A 26,367-nucleotide genomic window follows, 5' to 3' on the forward strand; every position below is an offset into this window, starting at 1 on the left:
GTTCCTTCTCTACCGCCTTTGGCTTGAGTCAGAGCAACAGCAGTACCCCTGTCTATTTCGTAAATAGTATATATTCCCATCTTTATCCTTTTTTGTCGGTTTTCTTCCATTTTCCGGTCATTTACCCACTTTAAAAAATATATATATTTACTTTGCTTCCCCCAACACACACACACACCCGCCACTGGCGGGTCTCTGCCAACAGTGACTGAACTACGACCGTTTTCTATAGACCTGGACCTCCTCAGGCATGCCAGGTTCCCCCAGCTTTAAACGGTGCCTGACCTGCAGGCTATCAATTCCTGTATCTGATGGTCATGCTCAGTGCATCCGCTGTCTCGGGGAAACCCATGTACCACAGAAGTGTCCACACTGCAAGAAATTATCTGCCAGGACACTGAAAGCCAGGGACCTTCAACTAAAATTATTAATGATGGAGTGTGACGGGTTGGATCACAGAAACCCCCTTGGGAGCTGTCACTCGATGTACCAAGACTACCCCTGCTCCTGTTTTCCCTGCCAGCTCAGGACTCCAGCACCCTGTCTGGCTCTAACGCAGACCCGGGGTCTGAATCACTTGTCCCAAAGCTGCAAGTTTACCTGAAAACAGTTCACAGAAGTTTGCTTGTCCTTAGCACTCAGATGCCCAACTCCCAATGGGGTCTAAACCCAGATAAATCCGTTTTACCCTGCATAAAGGTTATGCAGGGCAAACTCATAAATTGTTCGCCCTTTATAACACTGATAGAGAGAGATGCGCAGTTGTTTGCTCCCTCAGGTATTAATACATACTCTGAGTAAATTACTAAATAAAAAGTGATTTTATTAAATACAGACAGTAGGATTTAAGTGGTTCAAAGTAGTAACAGACAGAACAAAGTAAGTCACCAAGCAAAATAAAATAAAATGCGCAAATCTATGTCTAATCAAACTAAATACAGATAACTTCCTCACCAGTTCCAGAGCACTCCCTTTTACAGGCTAATCTCCTTTTAGCCTGGGTCCAGCAATCACTCACACCCCCTGTAGTTACTGTCCTTTGTTTCAGTCTCCTTCAAGTATCCTGGGCGGGGTGGAGAGGCTCCTTCTTTAGCCAGGTGAAGACCAAATGGAGGGGTCTCCCACGGGTTTAAATAGACTCTTGTGGGTGGAGACCCCCTTCTTCCCTCCTATGCAAAGTCCAGCTCCAAGATGGAGTTCTGGAGTCACCTGGGCAAGCCTCTGCATGACTCAGTCTTTACAGGCCGACGCCATTGTCCACATGGTATCTTGCATGTCTCCAGGAAGACTTCTCATGTGGATTGGAGCATTCCAAGATGCATTGTTCCCCAAATGTTTCCTGATCAGGTACTTAACCTGGCGAATTCCTTCCTAAAGAAGCTGACCAAATGCCTCACAAAGCTTACTTAGAAACCAAGCAAGCATACAGCCCATATTCTTAACCTCAAGTAGAAAATGATATATATGTACAAATAGGATGAATAGATATAGTAGACCATAACCTTTACGGAGATATGTTACATGGCACAGGCAGCACAAAACATTCCAGTTATGTCATACATACATTTATAAGCACCCCCTCCCCATAAAGCCTTATGGGGTACACTGTCACATGGAGAAATCCCTGAAGTCAGCCTCCAACCCAAAGTCCAGGACTCCTCCTGGCCAATGGTCTCCAGCAGCAGCCTCCAGACAAGGGCTCCACACAAACCATGTCTAAGGACCCTGCACCTAAGAAGGCGACCAAACATCTATCGCAGTCATCACCACAGAGAGATCCCCCTAAAAAGAAGCCATCTCCTGGCCAGAAATCTGCCCTGGTACCGATGGCACCAAGAACCTCGGACCGAGAGGCACTAGAAATGTCCAGTACCGAGACTTCCTGAGGACCCAAGGCACCAACATGGCCAGGCTCTCACTCAGGTTCATGAACTAAAGCTAAGCTCCCTAGCTCAGCACGGACAGTACAGAAGAACGCCTCTGCATCGGCTAGTGTAATGGCGCCACCTGCTGCATATACACAGCCTAACAAGACCGCTGCACCGTCCGAGCATACTACGCTGCCATCCACGGCACCGAGCGTTCCAGTACCGCAACCCTTTACCAGACAGGGGGACCTGGCAATCTCCTCCACACCAGGAACCCCCTCTCTTTGGCAATGACGGTACCCCAGTCAGACCAGGACCAAGCCGAATAGGCACTCCTAGTGGATCTGCACTTCCATTATCTAGTGATGAGGATGAAGAGAATCTTTATACCCCTTGTCATTCCTCCCCAAAACCAGGACCCTCTCACCAACAGCCACCTATGCAAGGGCAAAGCTGGCAGGCACAGCCATGGATGCCACTGCCTGTTGTTATGCCATCCAATTAGGCATACTGGGACACATTGGGCAATCTACAGAGCCCAAAATCTTAAACCCCCCAACCCACCAGCATCAAGGGCCACCTGGTCTCCTTCACCCACGAACCCACCACCATCAGAGGCCCAGGAAGAAGAGCCAGAAGAGGCTCCTGAAGGCAACACACTGCCACTCACCCATATTTCATCCTCGTCCCTGGACAAAACAATTATGCCACTGCCTCCCACCACAGGAGATGACTTCAAGTCCTTCCAGGGCTTATTCAAAAGAGTTGCAAAATCCCTGGACCTCTCTTTAGCAGAGCTGCCAGAGACCCAGCACAAACTTACTGACATCTTGCAGGCATCGCCATCAGCAAAGATAGCTCTGTCCATCAACGCTGCCATAATGGATCCTGCAAAGACAATATGGCAGGCACCTGCCACTGTCCCACCCTCCTGTAAACACTCGGACAGAAAATATTATGTACCAGCGAAAGGGGCTGAGTTCTTATTTACTCACCGGGCTCCAAATTCACTGGTCATAGAGGCAGCAAACCAAAGGGGAAAAACATCCTTTATGACAAAGACTGGAAAAGGCTTGACCTCTTTGGATGCAAAGCCTGTTCCTCGGCCTCACTGCAATTTCGCATAGCAAACTACTCTGCTCTGTTGGCGAAATGCACTTACAACTCGTTTAATGAAATGACATCTTTTATTGAACAAATGCCGGAAGAATCAAAGGAGCAATACAAAGCTAACATTGTGGAGGGCTCCTTAATTGCCAAAACAGCCCTACAGGCCTCCCTTGATTCCGCTGACACGGCAGTTCATTCTATCGCCACATCCGTAGTCATGCATCGAGCATCATGGCTCCACAATCTGGATTTCCTAGGGAAGTACAAGCCACAGTTGAGGACCTGCCCTTTTGAGGGACGAAAACTATTTGTGGAACACACAGATGCATCTCTACATACCTTAAAGGACTCGAGAACCACCATAAGAAAAAAAAAAAAAGGGCAGATTTTATACTAGAGTTTATAGGGGCTTATCTCGACTGCCTCTCAGCACAAGCGAGATTTCCTCAACCTAACCAGGCTGATGATAACAATGTCAGACAGCCCCCAAACATCCTCCAGGACCTGCCTATAATTCCTTAAACATATGGCTGCTACAACTTGTGCAGTCAAACATGCCAGACTGCATATGAGATGCCTACAGGTCTGGCTCCATACCTGCTATATACCACACAAGCATTCCCTCTACAAATGGCTCACTATGCCCCGCAGAGTGAAGGATTCCCTCAAGTGTTGGATGCAACCGCAAAACATCTGCTCAGGGTCCCATTTCAACAAAAAGCTCCCACTATAACAATCACCACAGATGCCTCCCTCGTGGGATGGGGAGCCCATCTGGACAACACCACCATCCAGGACGCTGGACCCCAGCAGAAATCAACCTACACATAAACATTCTCGAGCCGGAGCTCTTAGATTTGCAGTTACAAAAGCATGCAAACACTTCCTTCCCCTTATCCACAACAATTCCATCAAAGTCCTCATGGACAAAACGGACAGGGCGAAGCTTGATCATACCCTCTCTGCATTGAGGCAATACTCCTATGGCAATGGTGCATATCCAACAAGATAGACATTTCTGCAGCTTACCTGCCAGGACTTCAGAACACCACAGCAGACCATCTGAGCAGAGACTTTTTTTTCACAAACCCACGGGTGGGAGATGGACTACCCGACCTTTGAGTAGTCAACCGAACCCCCATATTCAACCAGTGGGGGTTCCCTACTGTAGATTCATTCGCAACAACTCTCAATACAAAATGCCCTCAATATTGCTCCCGAGCAGGGCTCGGGCACCACTCACTGGTCGATGGGAAGCACCTCTAATGTACGTGTCCCTCCCCTCCAACCCCCCAATTCCTCTATTGAGCGGGGTTTTACACAAAATCAGACAGGACAAGGCTAGGGTCATACTCTATTGCACCCACATGGCCCAGACAGACGTGGTTCCCATACCTAATACAGATGGCAGTGAAACCTTCTCGAACCCTTCTCAACTTCCTCACCACCTGACAGAGGATGCCGGCCGTGTCATTCACCCCAACCTAGTAGTTCTCCGCCTCAAGGCCTGGTTACTCCATGGCTAACGGGGCTGGATCAGGATTACTCTGAAGAGGTTAAAGACATTCTCTTGAAAAGTCGCAAACCGAGCACACGCAAAACATATGCTCATAAGTGGGTAAGTTTCTGACCCTGGTGCAAGGCTCACCATATGTTTCCTCATTCTGCCCCTCTACCCAGAGTCCTGGACTATATATTATGCCTTAAAAAGGCGGGCCTCTCCAATAACTCCATAAAGGTACACTTAGCCGTGATCACCTCACTACATGATAAGGTAGATGGAACCACGATCTTTGCTCATCCAACAACTAAACGATTCTTAAAGGGCATGACCAACATCTACCCTCCCCTAAAACACCCTACTCTTATATGGGACCATAACCTCGTGCTATGCACCCTCATGGGCAACCCCTTGTGACTTGCTCATTGCTACATTTATCGATGAAGGTCTCCTTCCTTATCGCGATCACTTGAGCAAGAAGAGTAGGGGAGCTAGGGGCCCTAATGGCACACCCTCTGTATACCACATTCCATAAAGATAGTGATCCTAAGAGCCCACCCTAAATTTATACCTAAAGTAGCCTCCTCATTTCATTTAAACCAACCCATTTACTTGTGTTTTTTTTTTTCCGAAACCTCACACCAATGCCAGGGAGGCATCCCTCCATACTCTCAACGTCCATAGAGCTCTGGCCTTCTACCTAGAAAGAACAAAGACATTTAGAAAATCGTCATGTCTCTATCAGTCACAGAGTGATCGAAGGGTGAGGTCATCTACAAACAAAGACTATCGAAGTGGATTTCTGGCTGTATCCACCTCTGCAATTATCAGGGTTCTGTCCCCACTCTGAACTCTGGGGTACAGATGTGGGGACCCGCATGAAAGACCCCCCCCTAAGCTTATTTCTACCAGCTTAGGTTAAAAACTTCCCCAAGGCACACATCCTTCCTTGTCCTTGGAGTACTGCTGCCACCACCAAGTGTGTTAGATAAAGATTCAAGGAAAAGAACCCACTTGGAGTTCCTGTTCCCCCAAAATCCCCCCAAGCCCTTTCACCCCCTTTCCTGGGGAGGCTTGAGAATAATATACCAACCAAATAGGTTAACAAAGTGGGCACAGAGCAGCCCTTGGGTTTTTAGGACACTAAAAACCAATCAGGTTCTTAAAAGCAGAACTTTATAATAAAGAAAAAACTAAAAGAAGCACCTCTGTAAAATCAGGATGGAAGGTAATTTTACAGGGTAATAAGATTTATAACACAGAGGATTCCTATCTAGGCAAAACTTTAAAGTTACAAAAAAACAGGAATAAACTTTCCTCTTAGCATAGGGAAAATTCACAAGCTACAACAAAAGATAATCTAATGCATTTCCTTCCTATTACTTACAATTTGTAATCTTAGATGCTTAGTTCAGATATGGCTTTGGGAGATGTATTTTCCCTGCCCTGATTACTCGCTGACCCGGAGAGGAGAACACAAAGAGAGACAAAACAAACACCTTCCCCCACAGATTTGAAAGTATCTTCTCCCCTCATTGGTCCTTTTGTTCAAGTGCCAACCAGGTTATTTGAGCTTCTTAACCCTTTACAAGTAAAGGAGGGATTTTATGCTATCGTTAGCTGTATGTTTATGACAGCTATCATCAGAGCAACATCCCAAGACTAGCTGGGATTCATACGCACTCCACCAGAGGGCTAGCCACGTCAGTAGCATTTCTCAATAATGTACCCATTGTAGACATTTTCAGGGCAGCTACCTGGGCCTCAGCCCACACGTTTACCAAACACTATGCCCTGGAACAACATTCCTCTGCCGACACTCCGTTCGGACTCTCAGTGCTATCTACCGTCAACAAAGATACTCCGAAGCCCCTCTTTCCACTAAGGGGTACTGCTCCATAGTCACCTAAAGTGGAGCACCCACAGGGACACTCCTCAAAGAAGAGAAGGTTACTCACCCTGTGCAGTAACTGAGGTTCTTCAAGATGGTTGTCCCTGTGGGTGCTCCACTACCTCCCCTTCTCCCCTCTACTTCGGAGTTTCACGCTGATCCTCTGGGCTAGAGAAGGAACTGGGGGTCGGTTGGCTGCGCATGCGAGGTAGCCGCTCAGATTGGCAGGAGATGGCTGCCTCGCATGCGCGGCCAACTGGGGCACTGCTGCTACAAATCTCCGATTATAAGCACAGGGCGCCAAGACACCTAAAGTGGAGCACCCACAGGGACAACCATCTCGAAGAACCTCAGTTACTGCACAGGGTGAGTAACATTCTCTTTTATTATGGACAAAGTTATGCATATTAGAGAAATGACAGCTCCAAAAGGAATTTGCTATATCAGTTGGCCATCTCTTGTACATTAATATTTACATCCAATCTAAATGGAATACTGACAGAAATCATGAAAATATTTTATCCTCATATACAAGATTAAATGTTTCTGGGGATACTGGATTCAATTTAAAATATATTACATTTCCGTTCAAAACTGATGGATGGGATTCCCTTTGCAACGGGTCCCAGTTTGTCAGCCGTGTTAGAACCTAGTTTTCCAAATGATTAGCAGTATACTTCTTTTTTTGAGGAAGAGTTAAAAATTAAGATATAATAAAAACAGAATGTAGACAGAAATGACTTCTTTTCTTTTCTTTTTTCTCTTTTATTTATTTATTTTTACTGTGCTCCTGCATGTCCAGTAGAGGGAGCATGTTAACTAACGTAGTATTTTCCCAGAACTGTGCATGTTTTCCTCACTGGTGTAAATTAAATACAAGGAAATAAATCTAAATTCTAGTTTAAATGTGGGGGGAGCGGGGTCAGGGGCAGGATGTGTAAAACAAATAGGAAAATACAAAATTGGTAGGGAAAAAATGGATGTTTTTCAAACTTCTTAGAAGATATTGCAAACAATATAGAGTAAAATATTTAAACACTAAAAGTACTTCGGTGTCCCTATAAATGTTCTGTAGTAACTCAAATTCAAGTATAAATTGCTAACTCAAAGAAACATACACTAATTCAGCCTGTTCCTGTGTTCCTTTCCTTAATTTCAGTGGTAGTTCTGCCTGCATAAAAGGACTACAAGATTAGGAACTGAAAGTAGCCAGTTTCTATAATAAACTGTTTAGTACTAACTTTCATTTAGTCCTCAATTATAATATATCTCTGAGAAAATTCTGGTGTACCTTGTTCCCAACTGCACAGAATTCCAGTATAGGTACCTTCATCATACAGGAGGAAATTCTGTCCCTATTGAAATCAATGGCTTAATTCCTGTTGACTGCAGTGGCACTAGGATTACACCCATGGGTCCTAGCTGACATCCAAACTTCTAGTAGTTAGATGCATGTTGGACAAAATCTAGCAGCCCCTTCTGTGGGCACATTACACCCCAAATGCAGCAGATACAGATAATTTCTGTTTTGAAGGAAGAGCCCAAGAAGTGGAAAACCTCCAGAGCCCTCTTGTTTGCTGCAAACCCATGTTGTGTTTCAGCTCTTGTTGCAGGAGTGCACACAATGGGTTTGTGACCAGTCTGGGACATGACAAGTGAGTCCATCAACAGGGTGAAAACCTTATGGGGAAGGCAATGGCAAAACAGCTGATCTCTACTGTAGCCCATGATAATTACATCCACAGCCTTGCTGTGTAAAAGTCCTATGTTATATCTTCAGGCTGTAGGGAGGGGAGGATTCTGTTCCCTTCATCCTCAAAATATGTCCACAGATCCTATTTACTCAGTCTTTGTGTAGAGAATTTCAACCATTGTGCTTTGGCTTCATTCAGGTAAGGCTCCCTGAAAGTATTGTTTATAATTTCCGTGAGGGGAAAAAAATATTTAATTTATATATTTAATTTATAAATATATAAATATTTATATATCAGTCTGAGAAATATCTTTACACTTTTAGCAAAAGGTGTCTGATATTTTTCAATAATTTTATCATTCATTTTAAAACTGTTTAAAGATTTGTCCTAAAAAAATATTTCCTCTCTTTGTCTATAGACCAGGTTATCAAAAATCCTTATGATTAAGAAGGAGCACATCAAGCAGTTAAGGGAGATGAACACAGAAGCAGAAAAGCTGGTAAAAACATGTTATTTTTTCTGTTCTTGAATGGGTTTTGATATCCTGTTTTATAGGTATCTGCTACAATGAAAAATAATCTTCATACAAACAGAGACAGTAGTACTAATAATCAGTGAGGAATGGATTATCTTGTGGTTAAAGCACAGGTCTGGGGTATGACTTTATGCAAATCACTAAAGTCCAAATTTTCAAAATGTGTTTATCTTTAAATACAACTTCCTGAGCTTACAGAAGCTGCCTAACTCCACACAAAATGGTGATCTGGAAGAGGAGCAGTAGCTCCCATATAAGCTTTAACCTAGTGGTCAGGGTACTCACATGTGATGTGAGAGACCACTGGCTTAGGTCACCCCATTGCCTGATGGAGAAGAGATTTGAACAACTATCTACAACCTCTCAGGGGAGTGTTCTAACGACTGGACTGTGGAATAGCCTGATGTGGGGCTATCTCAATCTTGCCTGTTGAAGTGGTTTCATTCTAGCTGAATAATTAGATATTGACTGGGACAGAGAGCAAGTGAGAATAGCTCTATAGTCCAGTGGTTAGGGCCCTTGCCTGAATGGTGGCAGATCCCTGTTCAGATCCCTTCTCTTCATGAGGCAGAGTGTGGACTTGAACTAGTGCTCTCTTACGTTCTAGGTGAATACCCTATATGTTGCCCTGTAGGAGGGCGTCCTTCAGCTGTTTTGTGTAAATCTAAGCAGCCTCTGAGCACGCCTTACAGATCAGGCCCAGCATATGAGGTACGCAGAGGGGCTGAGGTTGCACCATTCTCATCAGCATCTCTCATTTGCTAGCTTAGGCAGCTCCCCACCTAGCATGCTGGCTTTTGTAAACCACATTCTAGGCCACCTATCACTCCAGTTGCATTGTGTAGGGAACCTAGACACCTATGATTAGCTAGGTGCCTAAAAGTTAAGCATTGCAGTGCTCAGCATTGTAACGCCTAAGTCCCTTTGGGGACCCAGACCTAAGTGCTTAAAATTTTGCACAAAGCATTTAAGGTTTTTAATATAGATAAAAGATTTCTTCTCTCTGCCCCCCTCCTGCCCATGGCCACCTGTGTGCACAAGTATGCTCACTCTCTCTCCATTCTCCGCTTCCCCATTCCTGTGTCCACCATTCCCTTCTCCTAACCCATACCCACATCCCATCCTTCAATGCTGGCATTATTATTTCACTCTCCTGTGCATTAACTGTGTTTCTCTTAATTTTTTTTAAAGAAAATTGTTTCTGCTGTACAGTTGAATCATTAAAATCTATGCAGCTATAGCAAAAAAGGATTAAAATACTTTACATATAAAGTTTGTCACAATTTTTAAATCTAATGCTGAAAAATATACCGCTTTTTAAAGTTTGTTTTAAAAATGTAACTAAAAGTCTAAGTATGACACTTGTACAAAAATAAACTATAAAAGCCTTCTCTCATTACAAGAAGGTGACTGCCTTAAAATATGAACATAACTTAAATACTAAATCATAAATTAAACTTAATGAGGAAAGAAAAAATGAGGCATCAGAAGGAAAATAAAGAATATTGGGACAAACAAAGAAGCAGCAGGAGGGAAGGGGGAACAAGGATATATATTCAATTTGGTATATTTAGGTCTGTTTAGCCTAGATAGGGATACGAGATATTTTGAACCTCCTCTGTTATTCATTACTTTGCAAATAAGCCTCTCATACAGTAACTTTTGTGAAAGTTCATGGCTATTCTGATAAAACCACAGGAGGTGATACCTTTCCAATGGGTTACATTCTTAGCCTGTCTTCAGTCAGTTTCTGCCTTTAAAATGTATTTCATTTAATCAAAAATCTTTTCTCAGACACTTGCCACTCTTGAACATGACCAAAATAATATACAGATTTAAATACTTTTGTGAATTCTTTAAAGACTTTATCAATTAGCTAATTTTGATATAATAATTTTTGGTTAAAGTGAAACAGAATGACATGGTTGGTTTTGGTTAAAGGGGAATCCTTTTGTGACCATGTTATAAATTAGTGACCAGTTTAATATATAGTAAGTGGAACTGCTTAACCAAACTCAAAGCAGGTCCTAAATTAGTACATTAGTGTCTGGCAATAATACTAGTTTCTAAATGACACAATGCAGAGGGTTCCTTAACAGGGGTTACTAATACACACAATTGTAAATTTTTAGTTTCATTTTTTTTGAAGGGAACAGTTAGTGTTCTTTAGAGGTTTTGTCTTCAGTATAGTATTCCTATTTGAGGATTGTGTGTGCGGGGGGAAAAAAAATTTTTTTTTTGCCACTGTTATCTAAACAATACATAAGCCAATTAAATTCATTTAGCTAAGTAATGGTTTTCAACCTGTGGTCCGCAGACTGTCTAAGCGGTCCGCGAAAGGTTACTGTTACCATAGAACAGTAATTTTCAACCTGTCGTCTGTTGACCCTTGGGGGTCTTCAGGCTGTGCCTGACATCTCCAAAGGGGTCCATACCTCCATTTGAAACTCTTTTAGGGGTCCGCAAATGAAAGAAGGTTGAAAACCACTGACCTAAGTTATTTGTATTTTGGAGAAATAGTAGAACAAATCTGGGTGAAAAGGATTGGTGTATAAATTCTTCTACTTTCACAAGAAGGACAAGATAAAGGTGATACTATTCATTTAAGGGAAGCATCTACACAGTAAAGTGCATCTTTAGTAAATACAGATGTGTAGTGTTTGTGATTTATAAACTTCATATGCTTTATTGTCTTCTCCACAGAAATCCTATTCTATGCCAATCAGTATTGAGTTTCAGAGAAGATATGCAACTATTGTTCTAGATCTAGAACAACTGAATAAGGACCTAAACAAAGTTTTGCATAAGGTTCAACAGTACTGTTATGAGGTAATATGTTGCTAACCTCTTAGTTTATTTGGTGTTGTGTTTAACATATTAATAAGTCAACTGAAATTTCATATATAGAAAAAGACCATTTTGAGACAAATGCCAAACTTTAAGTAACTGGGGTCATATATGCTTTCACCTCTCTCTTCCCGAATATCAGTAACTCTCATTGATTTCAATGGACAGTTTTGGTTTAAAGTATGAGGGCCTGGTTATTTTTGCAGGCTCTTCATTTACGAAACTCCCTTTAAAGTTGATTACCAGTTCTCACACACAACAGCTGTAGAATCAGACCTTTAAACTTTACTTTTAATTATATCTGTGTAGCTTGCTCCAGACCAAGGCCTCCAGCCTGCAGACCAGCCAACAGATCTGAGGCGCCGTTGTGAAGAAGAAGCTCAGGAGATAGTTAGACAAGCAAATGCATCAACAACAGGACATCTTTGTGTGGAAAATGAAAAACCTGACGGATCTGATCTCTAGACTTACAGCAATATTACTGCAGATTAAGGTAAATTGTTTACTAAAAATTTCTAATGTTTCTTCTCACATAATACACAAAAATTTAAAGCCTTGGCAACCCATAGGCATCAGTCAAATTTCTCTCTTGAACTAAGTCAAAACATGAATTGTATTTGAATAGAAATTACAATTATGTAGTAGAATTGTAGATTAAATTCTAAATTTGTTTCTTAATTTCCTCTAGTGTCTAGCAGAAGGAGGTGACCTGAATTCCTTTGAATTTAAATCACTAACAGATTCATTAAATGACATCAAGAATTCAATAGATTCTTCCAATATCAGGTATTAACTTTTAATAATGATACATACATTTTTTCCCCCCTACATGCATCTTTCATGATTAGCTATTCTTAACACACTTCAGAGGTGAAATGTTTCTGTATTTATACAATTGAGTCTAATTCTGCAGTTCTTATAAGAATAGTCCTATTGAAAAAGGCTACCTAACTTCACTATCTATAAAATATTAAAAAATGTTTTGAAATTAATCCAATATAAACTAGACTCTCCTTTGCCATTCAGTCTTTCAAAATGTATCTTTAATTTGAACAAGTAATTATTGATGTATGTAATTGTTTTTAAAGAGGATTTAAATTAGGGCTGTCAAGCGATTAAAAAAAATTAATCGTGTGATTAATCACATGATTAATCACACTGTTAATAATAGAATACCATTTAAATATTTTGGATGTTTTCTACATTTTCAGATGTATTGATTTCAATTACAACACAGAATACAACGTGTACAGTACTCACTTTACATTTATTTTTTATTACAAATATTTGCAATGTAAAAAACAAAAGAAATAGTATATTTCAATTCATCTAATACAAGTACTGTAGTGCAATCTCTTTATCATGAAAGTTCAACTTACAAATGTCGAATTATGTACAAAAAATAACTGCATTCAAAAATAAAACAATGTAAAACTTTAGAATCTACAAGTCCACTCAGTCCTACTTCAGCCAATCGCTCAAGTTTGGTTACAATTTGCAGGAGATAATGCTGCCCACTTCATGTTTACAATGTCACCTGAAAGTGAGAACAGGCGTTCGCATGGCACTGTTGTAGTCAGCATCGCAAGATATTTACGTGCCAGATGCGCTAAAGATTCATATGTCCCTTCATGCTTCATCCATCATTCTAGAATATGTGCTTCCATACTGATGACAGGTTCTGCTTGATAACGATCCAAAGCAGAGCTGACTGATGCATGTTCATTGTCATCATCTGAGTCAGATGCCACCAGCAGAAGGTTGATTTTCTTTTTTGGTGGTTTGGGTTCTGTAGTTTCCGCATCGGAAAGGATTCTCCACACCTCGTCCATCTTAGATTTTGGAAAGCACTTCAGATACTTAAACCTTGGGTCGAGTGCTGTATCTATCCTTAGAAATCTCACATTGGTACCTTCTTTGCATTTTGTCAAATCTCCTAGGTCATCATCCGAGACTGCTATAACATGAAATATATGGTAGAATGCAGATAAAACCGAACAGAAGACATACAATTTTCCCCCAAGGAGTTCAGTCACAAAATTAATTAAGGCACTATTTTTTTAACGAGCATCATCAGCATGGAAGCATGTCCTCTGGAATGGTGGCTGAAGCATGAAGGGGCATGTGAATGTTGAGCATATATGGCACGTAAATACCTTGCAACGCTGGCTACAAAAGTGCCATGCGAACGCCTGTTCTCACTTTCAGGGTGATATTGTAAATAAGAAGCAGTCAGCAGTATCTCCCATAAATGTAAACAAACTTGTTTATCTTGGCAATTGGCTGAACAAGAAGTAGGACTGAATGGACTTGTAGGCTCTAAAGTTTTTTACATTGTTTTGTTTTTGAGTGCAGTTAGGTAACAAAAAAAAAATCTACATTTGTAAGTAACATTTTCACGACAAAGAGATTGCACTACAGTACTTGTCTGAGGTGAATTCAAAAATACTTTTTATAATTTTTACAGTGCAAATATTTGTAATCAAAATAATATAAAGTGAGTACTGTATACTTTGTATTCTGTGTTGTAATAGAAATTAATATATTTGAAAATGTAGAAAAACATCAAAAAAAATAATACATTTAAATTGGTATTCTATTGTTTAACAATGCGATTAATTTTTTTTAATTGCAGTTAATTTTGTTGAGTTAATCGCATGAGTTAACTGCAATTAATTGACATCCCTAATTTAATATTAAAAGAAAAATCATCACTTTTTTCCACTAAATGTATTCTAAATTTTCTAAAGCATAGAACACTACAGTGGTGGCATCCTTTTATTATAGTAGTTTTTTCTCCTTTGGAAAAACTCCACTCTTAACTAAACTTCACTATAAGCAGAATTACAAATCAAACATTGCAGTGGATTTAAATAATTCGAAGCTTTCCTTTTATATAGTTGATCGGAGACCACTATAGTCATATATTTCCATGAACTTCAATCATGCAAAACCTATACACTGGCATGTAGGTATAGGAACCTTCCTTCTGGCTTCATAGGGCTGTAGCCCAGAATGTTTTTTGCTCTTTTTATAGAATCATAGACTATCAGGGTTGAAAGGGACCTCAGGAGGTCATCTAGTCCAATCCCCTGCTCAAAGCAGGACCAATCCCCAGACAGATTTTTGCCCCAGAATTCCTAAATGGCCCCTTCAAGAATTGAACTTGCAACCCTGGGTTTAGCAGGCCAATGCTCAAACCACTGAGCTATACCCTTCCCCCCCCCCCCCCCCCCCCCCCTTACAGTAACAGAATTTGATAAAGATATATTGCTGTCTGGCATGTTGGCCCTTCTAAACTTTTACTACTTCCTATTTCATACCTTGGCTTGAAGACAGTTGGTGTTCATTATAGTCATGTTCAGGTGTGATAAGTTAATAAATTGAGTCTTAAAATGTGAGATTTAACCATTCTTTCTTTTCTTTAGTTGTTTTCAGAATAATGTTTGAGATCCATGTTGCACATATTCAGAGTGGCCTGAGCCAGATGGGAAATTTACATGCCTTTGCAGCCAATAACACCAACAGAGACTGAAAAGGATGTCTATTTCAAGTGTACAGCATGTAATTCTGTGAAATCCTCTTCCTTTACATAGGCTTCACCAAATATCCTAACTTCGGGGAGATAAGGGAAAAGAGAACCTCTAAAAAGGCCATTTTAGGTAAACTGTACTGCTTCTTAAGAAACCAGCATTACTGGCCTGCGTACATTAGATTTTGCCATTTGTTATATACATACAGTAGTTTTGCTAAGAGCTAACTTCTATTAGTAACTACATTTTTTATTTTAAACTGAAAGTATACGAATATGCTTTCATACAATTTCAACTAAGAATATATCAACTTTATTTTTTAAAGTTTTGGGTAAATTCTACCCAACTCATGCAGATGACTTTACTGATGTGTTGAAGACAATGAAGAGGAAATGGTACAAATCAGTGGCTGTATGGCAGTCCTTTGTTCTTGAAAGCTACAGTTCTAGTACCTGTGAGTCACCATCTCAGACTTTAGTCTACAGTGTGGTGAAGCAGTATGTGTATTCCTGACCTTACGAAACAGCAGCAGAATATGGACAGAAAATAGATGAAAGTGAATAGATAGATATTGTACACTTGGATACTGGCTGCTCTATAAATCAGTTAATACCTTTTTGGAATGTTTAATTTATCATAACTTATATAAGGAGTGTAATGAAGGAATAGAAAAACATAACTGCTAAATTCCCAGGAACATGTATCCTATGGCTTTTTCCCTCCATACAGGGCAAAAGGTCCTGTAATTGATATTTTATACAAATGACTGATAACATATTGGTTTTCCATTTTTTATTGTTTGCACAAATTTCAACTTAGATAACTGGTTATTCAACAATATCCAACATATATAAATAAAAAGATTTTGATAACAAATGAGATAACCAGTGTTGTGAACTGTTTTTAAAAAATGCCTCCAAGTGTATTTTGGAATGTTAATCTTGTAAAAAGTGGTTATTGGATTGTTTGTTTAATAGTCTTGTAAAGCTTCAGTGTAATAAATTGTTTCCAGATTTGAATTTTCAGAGATAGCTGTAGAGATGTTTTGATTCTTTTGGATGCCTCATGAAATGAGGTCTTTTATATGTTAATGTATAAAGAAAATGTAAACATTATTTTCAATTTTGGAATTTTGTATAGTTTAAAAAAATACTTCTGTATTGTGATGGTATTATGCCACTGCAAAACTTTAGTGCAGAGTTTATATTTAGCTAAAGTTGTTCTGTTAATTAAGAAATCCATAAATCTTTTATTCTCAATGACATTTCTAATTCTAAATAAATTGACCTATGAGAGTTGATATATTTTACAAAAATGCAAACTTCTTGCACATAAAGGTAGGTCCAATTTCATTTGAACAGAAAAAATGTGCATAATTAATTTATAAAAATGCAGCATTTTGTTTGCTTGGCAAGGTGAGTGTTTTAGGAGAGATTTTAAAAAATACAAGGGAAATTACAGAATAGTACTAAGTGGTAATCCTGATGAGTTGCACATGGAAATCTACAAATCTAAACCTAAATTTCACATTTTGTGAGGATTTACCCTAGAATATAATTTTATATGCTTTCCCTTTCCACCCTACTTCCCCATTACTTTACTTCCATCTGGTAAAGTGTCCTCTGCCAGAACCAATCAGCCATATTCTTTGAATTGACAGTAGGGTTAACCACAATGTGCTCAGTCTTTCCCACTTCATCAAGGTACTTAGGTACTGACTGATGTCCGTGGGACTGCTTGGATCAGGACTTTAGTGTACTAAATATCAGGCTGCCAAATAGGCCAATGTCTATATAATATAGATGCTCTTATCAAATATAAAGAGAGACATATTTTCATCACAATACGACAATCTTATCTGTGAGTGGTGACAGCAGTGTTTTTGTATATTATCTTGATTTTGATGTCTAAATATGTTCTTTCAAAGAATACTCTTAAACAGAAAATACCAATTGAAAGTTGTTGAGGTTTTTTGTTGAATTACCTATAATTGCTGTGGGATGGCGTAATATATTTATTGTAATAGGAAAAACTGTATAATATCGATTTTTATAGTAAAACTATGCATGTGCACTTGTATTTGGGGGTTGAACAATATGTGTATGTAATGTGAACTTAAATGAATTTTGTACATTGCTCTTCCAAAAGGATGTCATGTTTAAATCTTGAGATCACTAATGTAAGAATAATATTTATGTAGGATCGGATTGTTGTGTTGTGATGAAATATGCATCCTAGAATTCCTGCACAATCATTAAGAAATGATAGTGCCTCTTCCCTGTAGAGTTTTGAGGTGGTCATGTGTTGTTGGGAGCTCTGGCCCTGAGACCCACCACACTTTCCACCACTTTAAGTTCTCCCTGCAGCAGTGGAACAAGTTAGTAGTTTGGAAGAAATCAACCAGTTTGCTTTATACATTTTATTTTTATTCAATTTTCAGGCAGTAATGATCCCATTTCAACTTCTAGTCTTCCTCTTTCCCTCTTCTCCATTGTGGGATTGCCTGTGCATTGAGGCTTCAACCCTCTGGGTCCTCCAGTTCAGTACCTCTGCTAGGCTCTCTCTGCCCTCCACTAAAGAGGAGAGTACACAGCAGCAGAGAAGCACCCAGGCTCAGTCAAGGCCAACAGAGCCACATACTTTCCTTCCTTTGCATGTTTTTATAATATAGCTGCAAGGCTGATGAGGCAAAACAGAGGAAGAAGGTCCCCAAACTAAGGGAAAATATCTGTCCTCCAAACAGAATTAAAAGCTGGGCTTCTCCTACTCTCTTCCTTAGTGGACCTCATGCGATGTGTATTGGAATGGCAAATAACACTAAAATGTTAAGTTAAACCACAGGGAAATCTCATAAATTACAGGAACCATCGCTGGTACCAAAGGGTGGTACAGCAGTTGCCCCAAAGATGAAAGACATAGTCACCCTTTTAGAAGGGGACTTATGCCCAAAAGATCCCATAGTCCATGAGACTAAGGGCAGTCTGTACAGTTTTCCAAGCTTTGTAAGCAGCTAATCAGGCATCATTAGCAACAGAGATCAACTTGACCAAGGTGGAGTGGTATTCTTCTGAGTTCTGTCCATTTAAGACTCCAAAGTGAAATACCACTTAGATCATGCAGATGTTCAAAATATTATTAGGTGGCCACTGCTGGGCTCATCTTCCTCTCGGAGAAACTCAGATTACCTGCTGATCTCTTTGGGCTTAGCTCACCCTTACCAAGTACCTTGCAGGGCTTTACTGGATCCCCTTGCTTGACTTCTCCTTGGTGGGACTTGGATGCCCTGCTGGGCTCTGCAGGATTGGCTATCCATTGGTAATGCTCAGATTATTTCCTGGGCCCCTGCTTTTGCCTTCTGACTTGTTAGAACCACAGGTCAGACTGTGAGGTAAATGTAAGGCTTATCTACAGAATTTAACTGTATTGGTTAGAAATTGAAATAGTTGCAACCTTTAATGGAAACAGCAATAGCAATAGAAAAGTGCTTATTGATATAGCTTATTTCAGTAAATGTACTGAAATTTAAATATTTTATATTGGTATAACTACATCTACAATAGGGGGGTTCAACTGATTTAAGTATATCAAAGAGTCTATGCACAGTTTTTGTACTGATTTAATTGTTGCAGTCCAATATAGTTACATCAGTACAAAAAGTGCATTCAGACCAGCCCTAAGTGGTGGTACTCTACCAAGTGCAGTCCACTCCTGATGCCAAAAAAGTTGTCTTTCCTAGATCTTCATATGACCACTTCTCTCTCTTTCTTGCATGCTTTGACCAGCAAGGAAATAGCAGTGTTCCTCTGCAAGCCCCTAATTCAAGGCCTGATTAAAAGCCTCATATCTTTCAAGAAGAACAATACCATGGAGTGACAATCTAAAGACCAAGAATTAGACCTGTCATTGGTAAAGATGATCTGCTTGGTGGAAACCAAATAGCTTGGTTGCTTCCAAGTAGCTTGCTTGGTCTACAAGTCTGATTCTCACTTTATGTACAAGAGGTTCCAGGTTCAAATGCTTGACAACTCCTCTTCGTATACGTATTGGTCATGTTTTTCTCATTCCATCCAAAACACCAGGGCCTCATAGCCTCAAAATGGCCCTTCCCAAGATAATTAAATCCTGCTTCACTTGGAATACTCTGGATGATCTGGTGGTCCCTTCTGGCCTTAAACTATATGACTGTGCTTCTGGGAAGTCATTCTCTGAGGGGAATCAAGACTCACTCTACAAGGCTTCTAGGGGACAATGAACAGGAAATGTGGAGAGCATGGATCATGGTATTCATTCATACATGTATTGAACTCTACAAAGGAGGTTTCTCTTCTTTTGCGGAGGCATCCGTTTGGTTACCAAATAATTGCTTAACTTTAAAAAGTGTTTTATGAAGGAATTTATATCTTTTTATTCTACCTTTAATGTAAACAAAATTAATAATTCTGCTTTACTCCTTCCCTCCTCACTTACATGATACACTGTTACATTCCACTTGCTATGCGATGTGCTATATAGTAGAATGGAAAATTTCTTATCGAGCAATTTCCTTTCTAGTAATTCCATCTCAATCTGATCTATCCTAGCAGTTGTATAGATTGCCAGAATATGTTTTAGGTTTCCAGGCTGTGATGAAATTGTGTAAAGGTAAGTGCATTTGTGATGATGTTCATATTGTGCTTAACTATCTTGAGCTTTGGAAGAACTCTTCTGGTGGCAGGAAGGGAGGGACAGATTTTATTCCTGGAGCCTCTGACAACAAAACCTCAGAATTCTGCAGGAAAAAGGCTTAGTCCATTCATTATGGATTCTAGGGGATACTACTACTAGAAAGAAATGATTGGGTAAGAAATCTTCCATTTCTTTATACACCTCTACCCTGATATAACGTGACCCGATATAACACAAATTTGGATATAACACAGTAAAGCAGTGCTCCGGAGAGGCGGGGCTGCGCACTCCGGTGGATCAAAGCAAGTTCAATATAACACGGTTTCACCTATAATGCGGTAAGATTTTTTTAGCTCCCGAGGACAGCGTTATATCGAGGTAGAGGTGTACTTAATAAAACACACACCAGTCTTATGTGGGAAGTACAAGTTTAATGATGTCTTTACCTATTCATTTAATTACTTTTAAGTGCCTGGGGTTTCTAAATGATGTGATACATTACTATAATATTGTCACTTAGCAATTGTTACTGGTATTTTAAACAAAGTTCATTGATTCTGGAATTTCCGCAGATTTTTTTGACATCCTTCATTTTCTCCTGCTAGGTAAGTAAATGAAGACCATTTCAAATAGATGGAATGCATATGTTATAAGATTACTAAATTGAATTAGCTCTGTTGCCCAAACTACTAATGGCTCCTAAAGAGACCTGCCTCATTCAGTGTACACTGTACAAAGCATGTTACTGTGGAACTCAGGCCTTGGTCCATACTGGTTTCCAGCCATGAACAGCCAGTAAAAATCTCTTAGAGTAGATGCTATAAGCCACAATTTTTACCCAGGAGGTTTACCCCTGCTTGAAACTGGGGTAAGTTGTACCATTGTAAATTGCTGTTTATAGTAGCTTTACCTGTGTAGCCTCAACTGGCAATTTTTTTTTTTTAAATCAAGATTGAATGTTTTTCTAAAAGCTAATTCCTGTTTGAACCAGAGTATATTCCAGGGAAGTTCTATGGGCTGTTATACAGAAAGAGCAGATGATCGCAGATGTCCCTTTGGCCAAGGAATCTGTAATCATTTACATAGCACAGCTACTCTGGCGGCTGGCCATCAATGGCTACAGCCAGGACAAATTACCTATGTAAACAATTCCTTAGTAACCCCCTCAACCAATATCTCTAATAATGCTCTGTATTTACACACGGCTTTTCCAGCTGTAGATTTCAGAGTACATTAGAAAGGTAAGCATTATTATTTTAATTTGGCCTAATTAGGTACAGAGATTTGAAGTTGTTGCACAAGCAGCACCATGGTCTAGTTGATAATTATGGATCTTAGAACTGATTTCTCAGGAGGTGTTACTAACTCTGCCACCACCTGCATGTGTAGCCTTTGGCAAGTCACTTAAAAATGTAGACCCTGGTTCTCTGTTTAGCAGGACTACCACATGTCACAGCAGAGGAGCAAGGGAGTCATCAGAGACAATTGTGACTTCTTGATTCCCTCTCTAGTTCTATGCTAGCCCCAACCTCAGTGTAGTTTAGAGCAACCCAGGGGCCTCTAAACTATGCCACCTAGCAATAGTTCCCAAAGAGTCATCAGCCCTCCAGGGTTTCTTTTTTTAATGTAGCATGCCTCCCCTTGGTCCAAGAATGGGATTGCCATAGGAGCTATCTACACTGGCAACAGAGTCATTAGGGGTTCCTCCACAAGAGGGTCATCAAGGCCTCTTTGTGCCAAAAGAGTGGTGGCAAAGCAAAGGGGACAGAGTGCAAAAGAGAATCTAGCCCTTCCTTTATTCCTCATTCCAGCCGAAAATGAACCTTGTGCACAGTCACCCTAGGCCAGGGGTGGCCAAACTGTGGCTCATGCGGCTCTTTTATCATTAGAATGCAGCTAGTGGAGGTCCCTCCCCCGCCCCAATTCTCCACCTCTTAGACTGAAGGGGGAGCTTGGTACCTCTGCCTTGCAGCAGGGGGTGGGGTAGGGGCTTCTGCCCAGTGGGTAGGGGGCGTTGTTTCAGGGCTTCAGCCCAACAGGGTGCACCTGCCAGGGTGTGAGGCTTCAACAGCAGCAGGGCTGAAACCCCAAACCCCATCAGGCATCTCCTGCAGGGCTTAAGTCCCAAGCCCCAGCTCTCAAACTTCTGAAGATTGGTGTATGCAGCTCAGAGGGCCAGTAAGTTTGGCCACCCCTGCCTGCCATAGACCAAGATATGATTTGGGTGGGGAATGTAGCAGAAGTAATGTTATGTGATCCTGGAGTTTTCTTTCACTTTTGAAAAGCTTCCCCAGGCCAGTTTGGAGGAAAGACAGGTGACAAAATTCCCAGTCACCTCATCTGAGGTAACAGGAACAGTTGGTGGTTGACCTAGCTAGCTGCTATTACAGATCTGTTATGGGAAATCTGCATTAATTATTGGAGATATTCTAATGTTTAACATTTTAAACTTAGATTTTGCTTTAAGCATAGGTTCAGTTTACACTGGCTTTTTACCTGTGGGAATTTTCCCCATATTAGTTGAACCCCAGTTTAGGTTCCAAGACACTAAATCTGAAAATTATAGTCACATGAAAGCAGGCGAATAGCACTATTGGAGTAAATGGGACTATTCAGATGCTTAAAATTTAGCTAAATCTGTGTTTAAGTATTCGCAAGAGGTTGGAGCCTTCTGAAGAGGAATTGTATAGAGCCTTTCAAAGAAAGTTTACTATCCACCCCGTTAAGAGGACACTAACTGAAGAAAGATTCTGATGTATTTTTATGTGGTTTTGGTTAACATCTAACCTAATTCATGGGGTGGTAGGGCACGTTAGATTTAGATAGTTTGCTGGCTCAATCAAAGTTTCAAACTTTTTTTTTTTTTTTTGCACACTGCTAGAAGGGCAGTTAGGATTTACATTCTCCCTCCCCACCCCTGACCCCCCAGCAACATCTGTGCTAATCAAATTATGACTCAGAGGTAAATTAACACGTTTTGTTGACTATTGTTCAAACCTGCTCTCTAATTCAATCTTGAGCTGCAATTTATCAAAACAGGTTTCTTGACCTGATTTAGCAACAGAAGCTGCAGATTGGATACTCCAGTACCTCTCCCCTTTGTCTGAGTCTGCTCTACACTAGAAATGCAACATAGTGAAGGAGTTGATCCCTGCCTTCAGGAATTTAGAAAATGGCACATAAGGAAAAGCAAGTATAACAAATTTATTTATTTATTCTTCTAAAAAAATGTCACAGGTTTTCCAAAACATAGTTCCAGGCGTTTCCTAATCCTTCTACAGAAGGTTAAATAAAGATGCAAAAATAAATAAACTAGGAGTTAAACTGGCTAGTGTGGGGTGTTTTGTTTTTTTTTTAAACTTCATTGCTAGGTCAACTGAGTATCAGTCTGTTCTTATTTTAAAAGCCGAGCTGTATTTTCATCCAATGGTAGTTTTACAAGCCCCATGTACCTTACTTAAAATAAATAGATAAAATAAAGTTTTACTATTGCACTTAATTTCATCCTCAAGCTAGCGAACAGTTTTGTATTCATCATGGTAATTTCTGTTATACACACTTGTATGTATCTTAAGGGGGGGGGGGAAGAGGGTGGAACCGCCCAGAAATATTGGGTCTTCTGTACACTCCTAAATTTGTTGATATTGGGTATAATCTTAACTATGAAATAATCTAAAATCTTACACATTTAAGACTAAGCTTCATTTAATTACACTGAGGAGATAACCTTGCATATGGTACTTTCTCTTCAATACTGTTTGCCTTTCTAACCCTACCCCACACACAGCTGTAGTCATATTGACACAAAACGAGGCAGTCATATTCTTATATGGCTCTCAATAGTGCAATTCTAAAACATTGTGATTAAATTACAGTGCAGCGATCTACGAAGACGCTTAGAAGCTTTCAGTGGCTCAGTACATCCATGTATCTATTACACAAACCAGTGATCCTGGGTGTGACTCACTCCCTCCCGCCTGGCAGCAAGGAGTTTTAGGAACCTCTTAGGGTTCAGTGAAAGACAGGCATTCTGCAACATGTTATTCAACGGCTGCTAGGAAACTTTTAGGAAGAGAGGTGAGAGGGAATTGTACCAGTTCTAGGATTACGGTAACCTCCAGCTTCCCTCTTCACCAGTGGCGTTCTCAGTGGCTTTGTGTAAACAAGATACGGAGTTGTGCGAGTCACTCCCCTTTGCCTATTAGGCTACAAGTCAAAAAACCAAACAAGTGTTGTTTATCTGTAAGTTATTTAAAAATAAGGAAACTAAGAAATTGCTTTCTACTTGTTTCACAGGCACGAGCACGGACTTAATTCTTGCCATGTCTCCCTTTCCTGAGTAAAATAGTTTTGCTTAGGTGGCGGTTGTCTGACTGATTAAAATTAGACCAGGTGAGCAGTTTTGTTTGCCAGACACCTGAGCTCACAAATAAATGCCTTTTTCATAAGGGACCTGTGACTTACAAGACATTTTTATCACTCTAAAAGATACAAATTCGCCGTTTTTAAAACTCTAGGATTACAAAACGTTGCTTAAAAATTGACTTTTAAACATATTTCCTTTTGCCTTCCCCCAACCCCCGCGCGGATCTTGAATGGTTTCTTCAGATTCCTCTGAAGGCAGTTAAGGTGCTCTCCTCCCACTCTGAACCGGACTCGGAATAGCCGCTGGTGTCTTCTGCATCAGAGACGGGCGAATATTGTCCACACATAATCTGGGGCGTTTGGGCGTGAGGACCACACAGCTTCCCCATACCGCCATGTCTACTCGCACCGGCTGAAAGGGGCAGGGAGGGCACTAGAAAATTCATTTCAGGTCCGATAGTCCTATTCGGAGGGACACTCTCAAAATCCACCCCAAGCCCAGGCTGGAAGGGCATTTTGGAGGGCCACTTGTAGGGTCCCGCGTTTTCCTCTTTTATCTGAATGATCTGGGCTACTCCCGACAGCGCGTAATGAGGTTGATGATCCTCCGGAGCCTTTACGCTAGTGCTTGAATGATTGCTGGGAAAGTGAGGCTGGTTAGCGTAGGCAACCCCTGAAGGGCCCACGGGGGCTTGGAAGTAATTGTGCTGCTCCGTGTTTGATGTGTGCTGCTGAATGCCCACCGGTGGATATGCATTTTTGCCAGGAGCCTTGTGGCTAGGGAAAGGCTCCGCAGCTGCTGGACTGCTGCAAGGTTTCCCTCGCTGCCGCCGGGATTTGGCACGTCTGTTCTGGAACCAGACCTGGGAAGAGATCAGATATGAGCCGTAGGGATGTGGACACGTGTCACCATGCTGTGTTATGAACCCTAGTGAGCTGTGATTGCGAGCTGGCAGGATCAGGCCCATAGAATAAACATGTTCGCCGCTGCAAAGAGCTGGTTATCGGAGGGGTTAGGTAGAGACGTTAAACCAGCGGGGTTTGGCCTGATGTCTAATGATCGAGCGATTTTATTCCATTCTTAGAAGGGAGCAGCGTCCCAGTGCTCGAGGCGGAGGACCGAGGCCAAGAGCGCGTCCTGTGTGGTAAGGCCAGGCAAGGAAGTGCGCACACGAAGTGGCTGGGGAGTTTGGAGACGGGCAGTTTGGGGGATCCTGGCCTCACCCTTACAAATGACACGAGAGCCCTAGTCTCCCACTCACCTGGATCCTGGACTCCGGGATCTGGGTCATGTCGGCCAGCTTCTCCCGCAGGTAGATATCGGGGTACATGGTGTCGTTGAAGACCAGCTCCAGCGTCTCCAGCTGAGCCGTGGTGAAGTTAGTCCTTTTCCTGCGCTGGGAGATGGACGGCACCAGCTCAGCCGCGTCCGGGGGGAACGGGGCAGGCAAGGCAGCGGCCACAGTGGCCGAGGCGGGCGGGCTGAGATCCTGGGATAGGGAAGGGCAGCCACCTCCGGCCACTTCACTCCTGTCTGCAGAGACACAATGCAAGTTAGCCACGCGTGCCTATGCCGAGCTAGAGTTGGGGCGCAGCGAGGATCCGATGCGTACAGAGTTAGTAGGACCTACCTGTGCAGAAGGCGCTGGGGAAGCGGCTCTCCGGCGGGGCAAGGCCCCCCCTGTGGGCTGCATTTTGGGTGGGATAGAGATCCATGGGGCTCCGCCCAACGTGCGCAGCGCTCCTGTAGCTGAGAGGGCTGGAGAGACCAGCGTGTTTGGGTTCCCCTTCCACGAGGCCGCCTCACCACGCTCCTCTTTATACTGGGAGCGCAGAGGCCAGACGCCCCGGGGGTGGATGGAGGTTGGTCTCCGGTGATCAAAGGCTTCCCGAGCCAGCCGGTCTCTTTAGGATGCGGGGGGGGCGGGAGACAGACAGATGATAGTCGCTTCCTTAGGACGGAGAAAGAACAGGAGTACTTGTGGCACCTTAGATTGACTCAAGAGGACAAAAGTGCGAACCTATGGTGCGCCCATCCTCTGCGAGCTTTATTCCTAGAGGTCTTCTCAGCAATCCAAGCTGCGAACACTAACACTGGCGTGTGGGCAGGAGGGATGGGGCGCCTGGACATGGATAAACCAAGAGAAATAGGTTGAGACACGTAGGGTAACTAGGCTGTCCTGTATTCTGCACTCCGGCCAAACGGGACGCTCGGGAAGGGTTGTAGAAGAAAATGTTTCGATTGGTTTAACAAGCAACTGTTTGGGTTTTTTTTTTTTTTTTTTTTTTAGAGGAATCAAAACCCTTCAGCTGGTGACTGAACGATCCGTACGTTGATACGTGCCGAAAACAGAGTCA

At 41.6% G+C, this 26,367-nt stretch overlaps 2 protein-coding genes across 2 annotated transcripts in view; one reads left to right on the forward strand and one right to left on the reverse strand.

Annotated features, from left to right (window-relative positions):
- Positions 1-16,294, forward strand: part of LIN9 (lin-9 DREAM MuvB core complex component) — a 62,614-nt gene extending 46,320 nt beyond the window's left edge. Inside the window, 7 exon segments of the mRNA XM_005289567.5 lie at positions 8,483-8,563; positions 11,303-11,428; positions 11,756-11,887; positions 11,889-11,939; positions 12,135-12,232; positions 14,875-14,893; positions 14,895-16,294. Of these exon segments, the coding sequence (XP_005289624.1) occupies positions 8,483-8,563; positions 11,303-11,428; positions 11,756-11,887; positions 11,889-11,939; positions 12,135-12,232; positions 14,875-14,893; positions 14,895-14,981 (594 nt within the window). The 3' untranslated portion in view covers positions 14,982-16,294.
- Positions 16,295-22,828: 6,534 nt separating this feature from the next.
- On the reverse strand, positions 22,829-26,099 carry MIXL1 (Mix paired-like homeobox). The gene is made up of 3 exons (XM_005289630.4): positions 25,641-26,099; positions 25,272-25,543; positions 22,829-24,872 (listed from the first exon to the last, which is right to left on the reverse strand). Exons 1-3 carry the CDS (start codon positions 25,723-25,725, stop codon positions 24,249-24,251), a joined length of 981 nt encoding a protein of 326 aa, XP_005289687.4. The 5' UTR covers positions 25,726-26,099; the 3' UTR covers positions 22,829-24,248.
- Positions 26,100-26,367: the final 268 nt, after the last annotated feature.

The sequence above is a fragment of the Chrysemys picta genome, chromosome 3 (genome assembly GCF_011386835.1).
Source record: "Chrysemys picta bellii isolate R12L10 chromosome 3, ASM1138683v2, whole genome shotgun sequence".
NCBI classification, from domain to species: domain Eukaryota; kingdom Metazoa; phylum Chordata; order Testudines; family Emydidae; genus Chrysemys; species Chrysemys picta.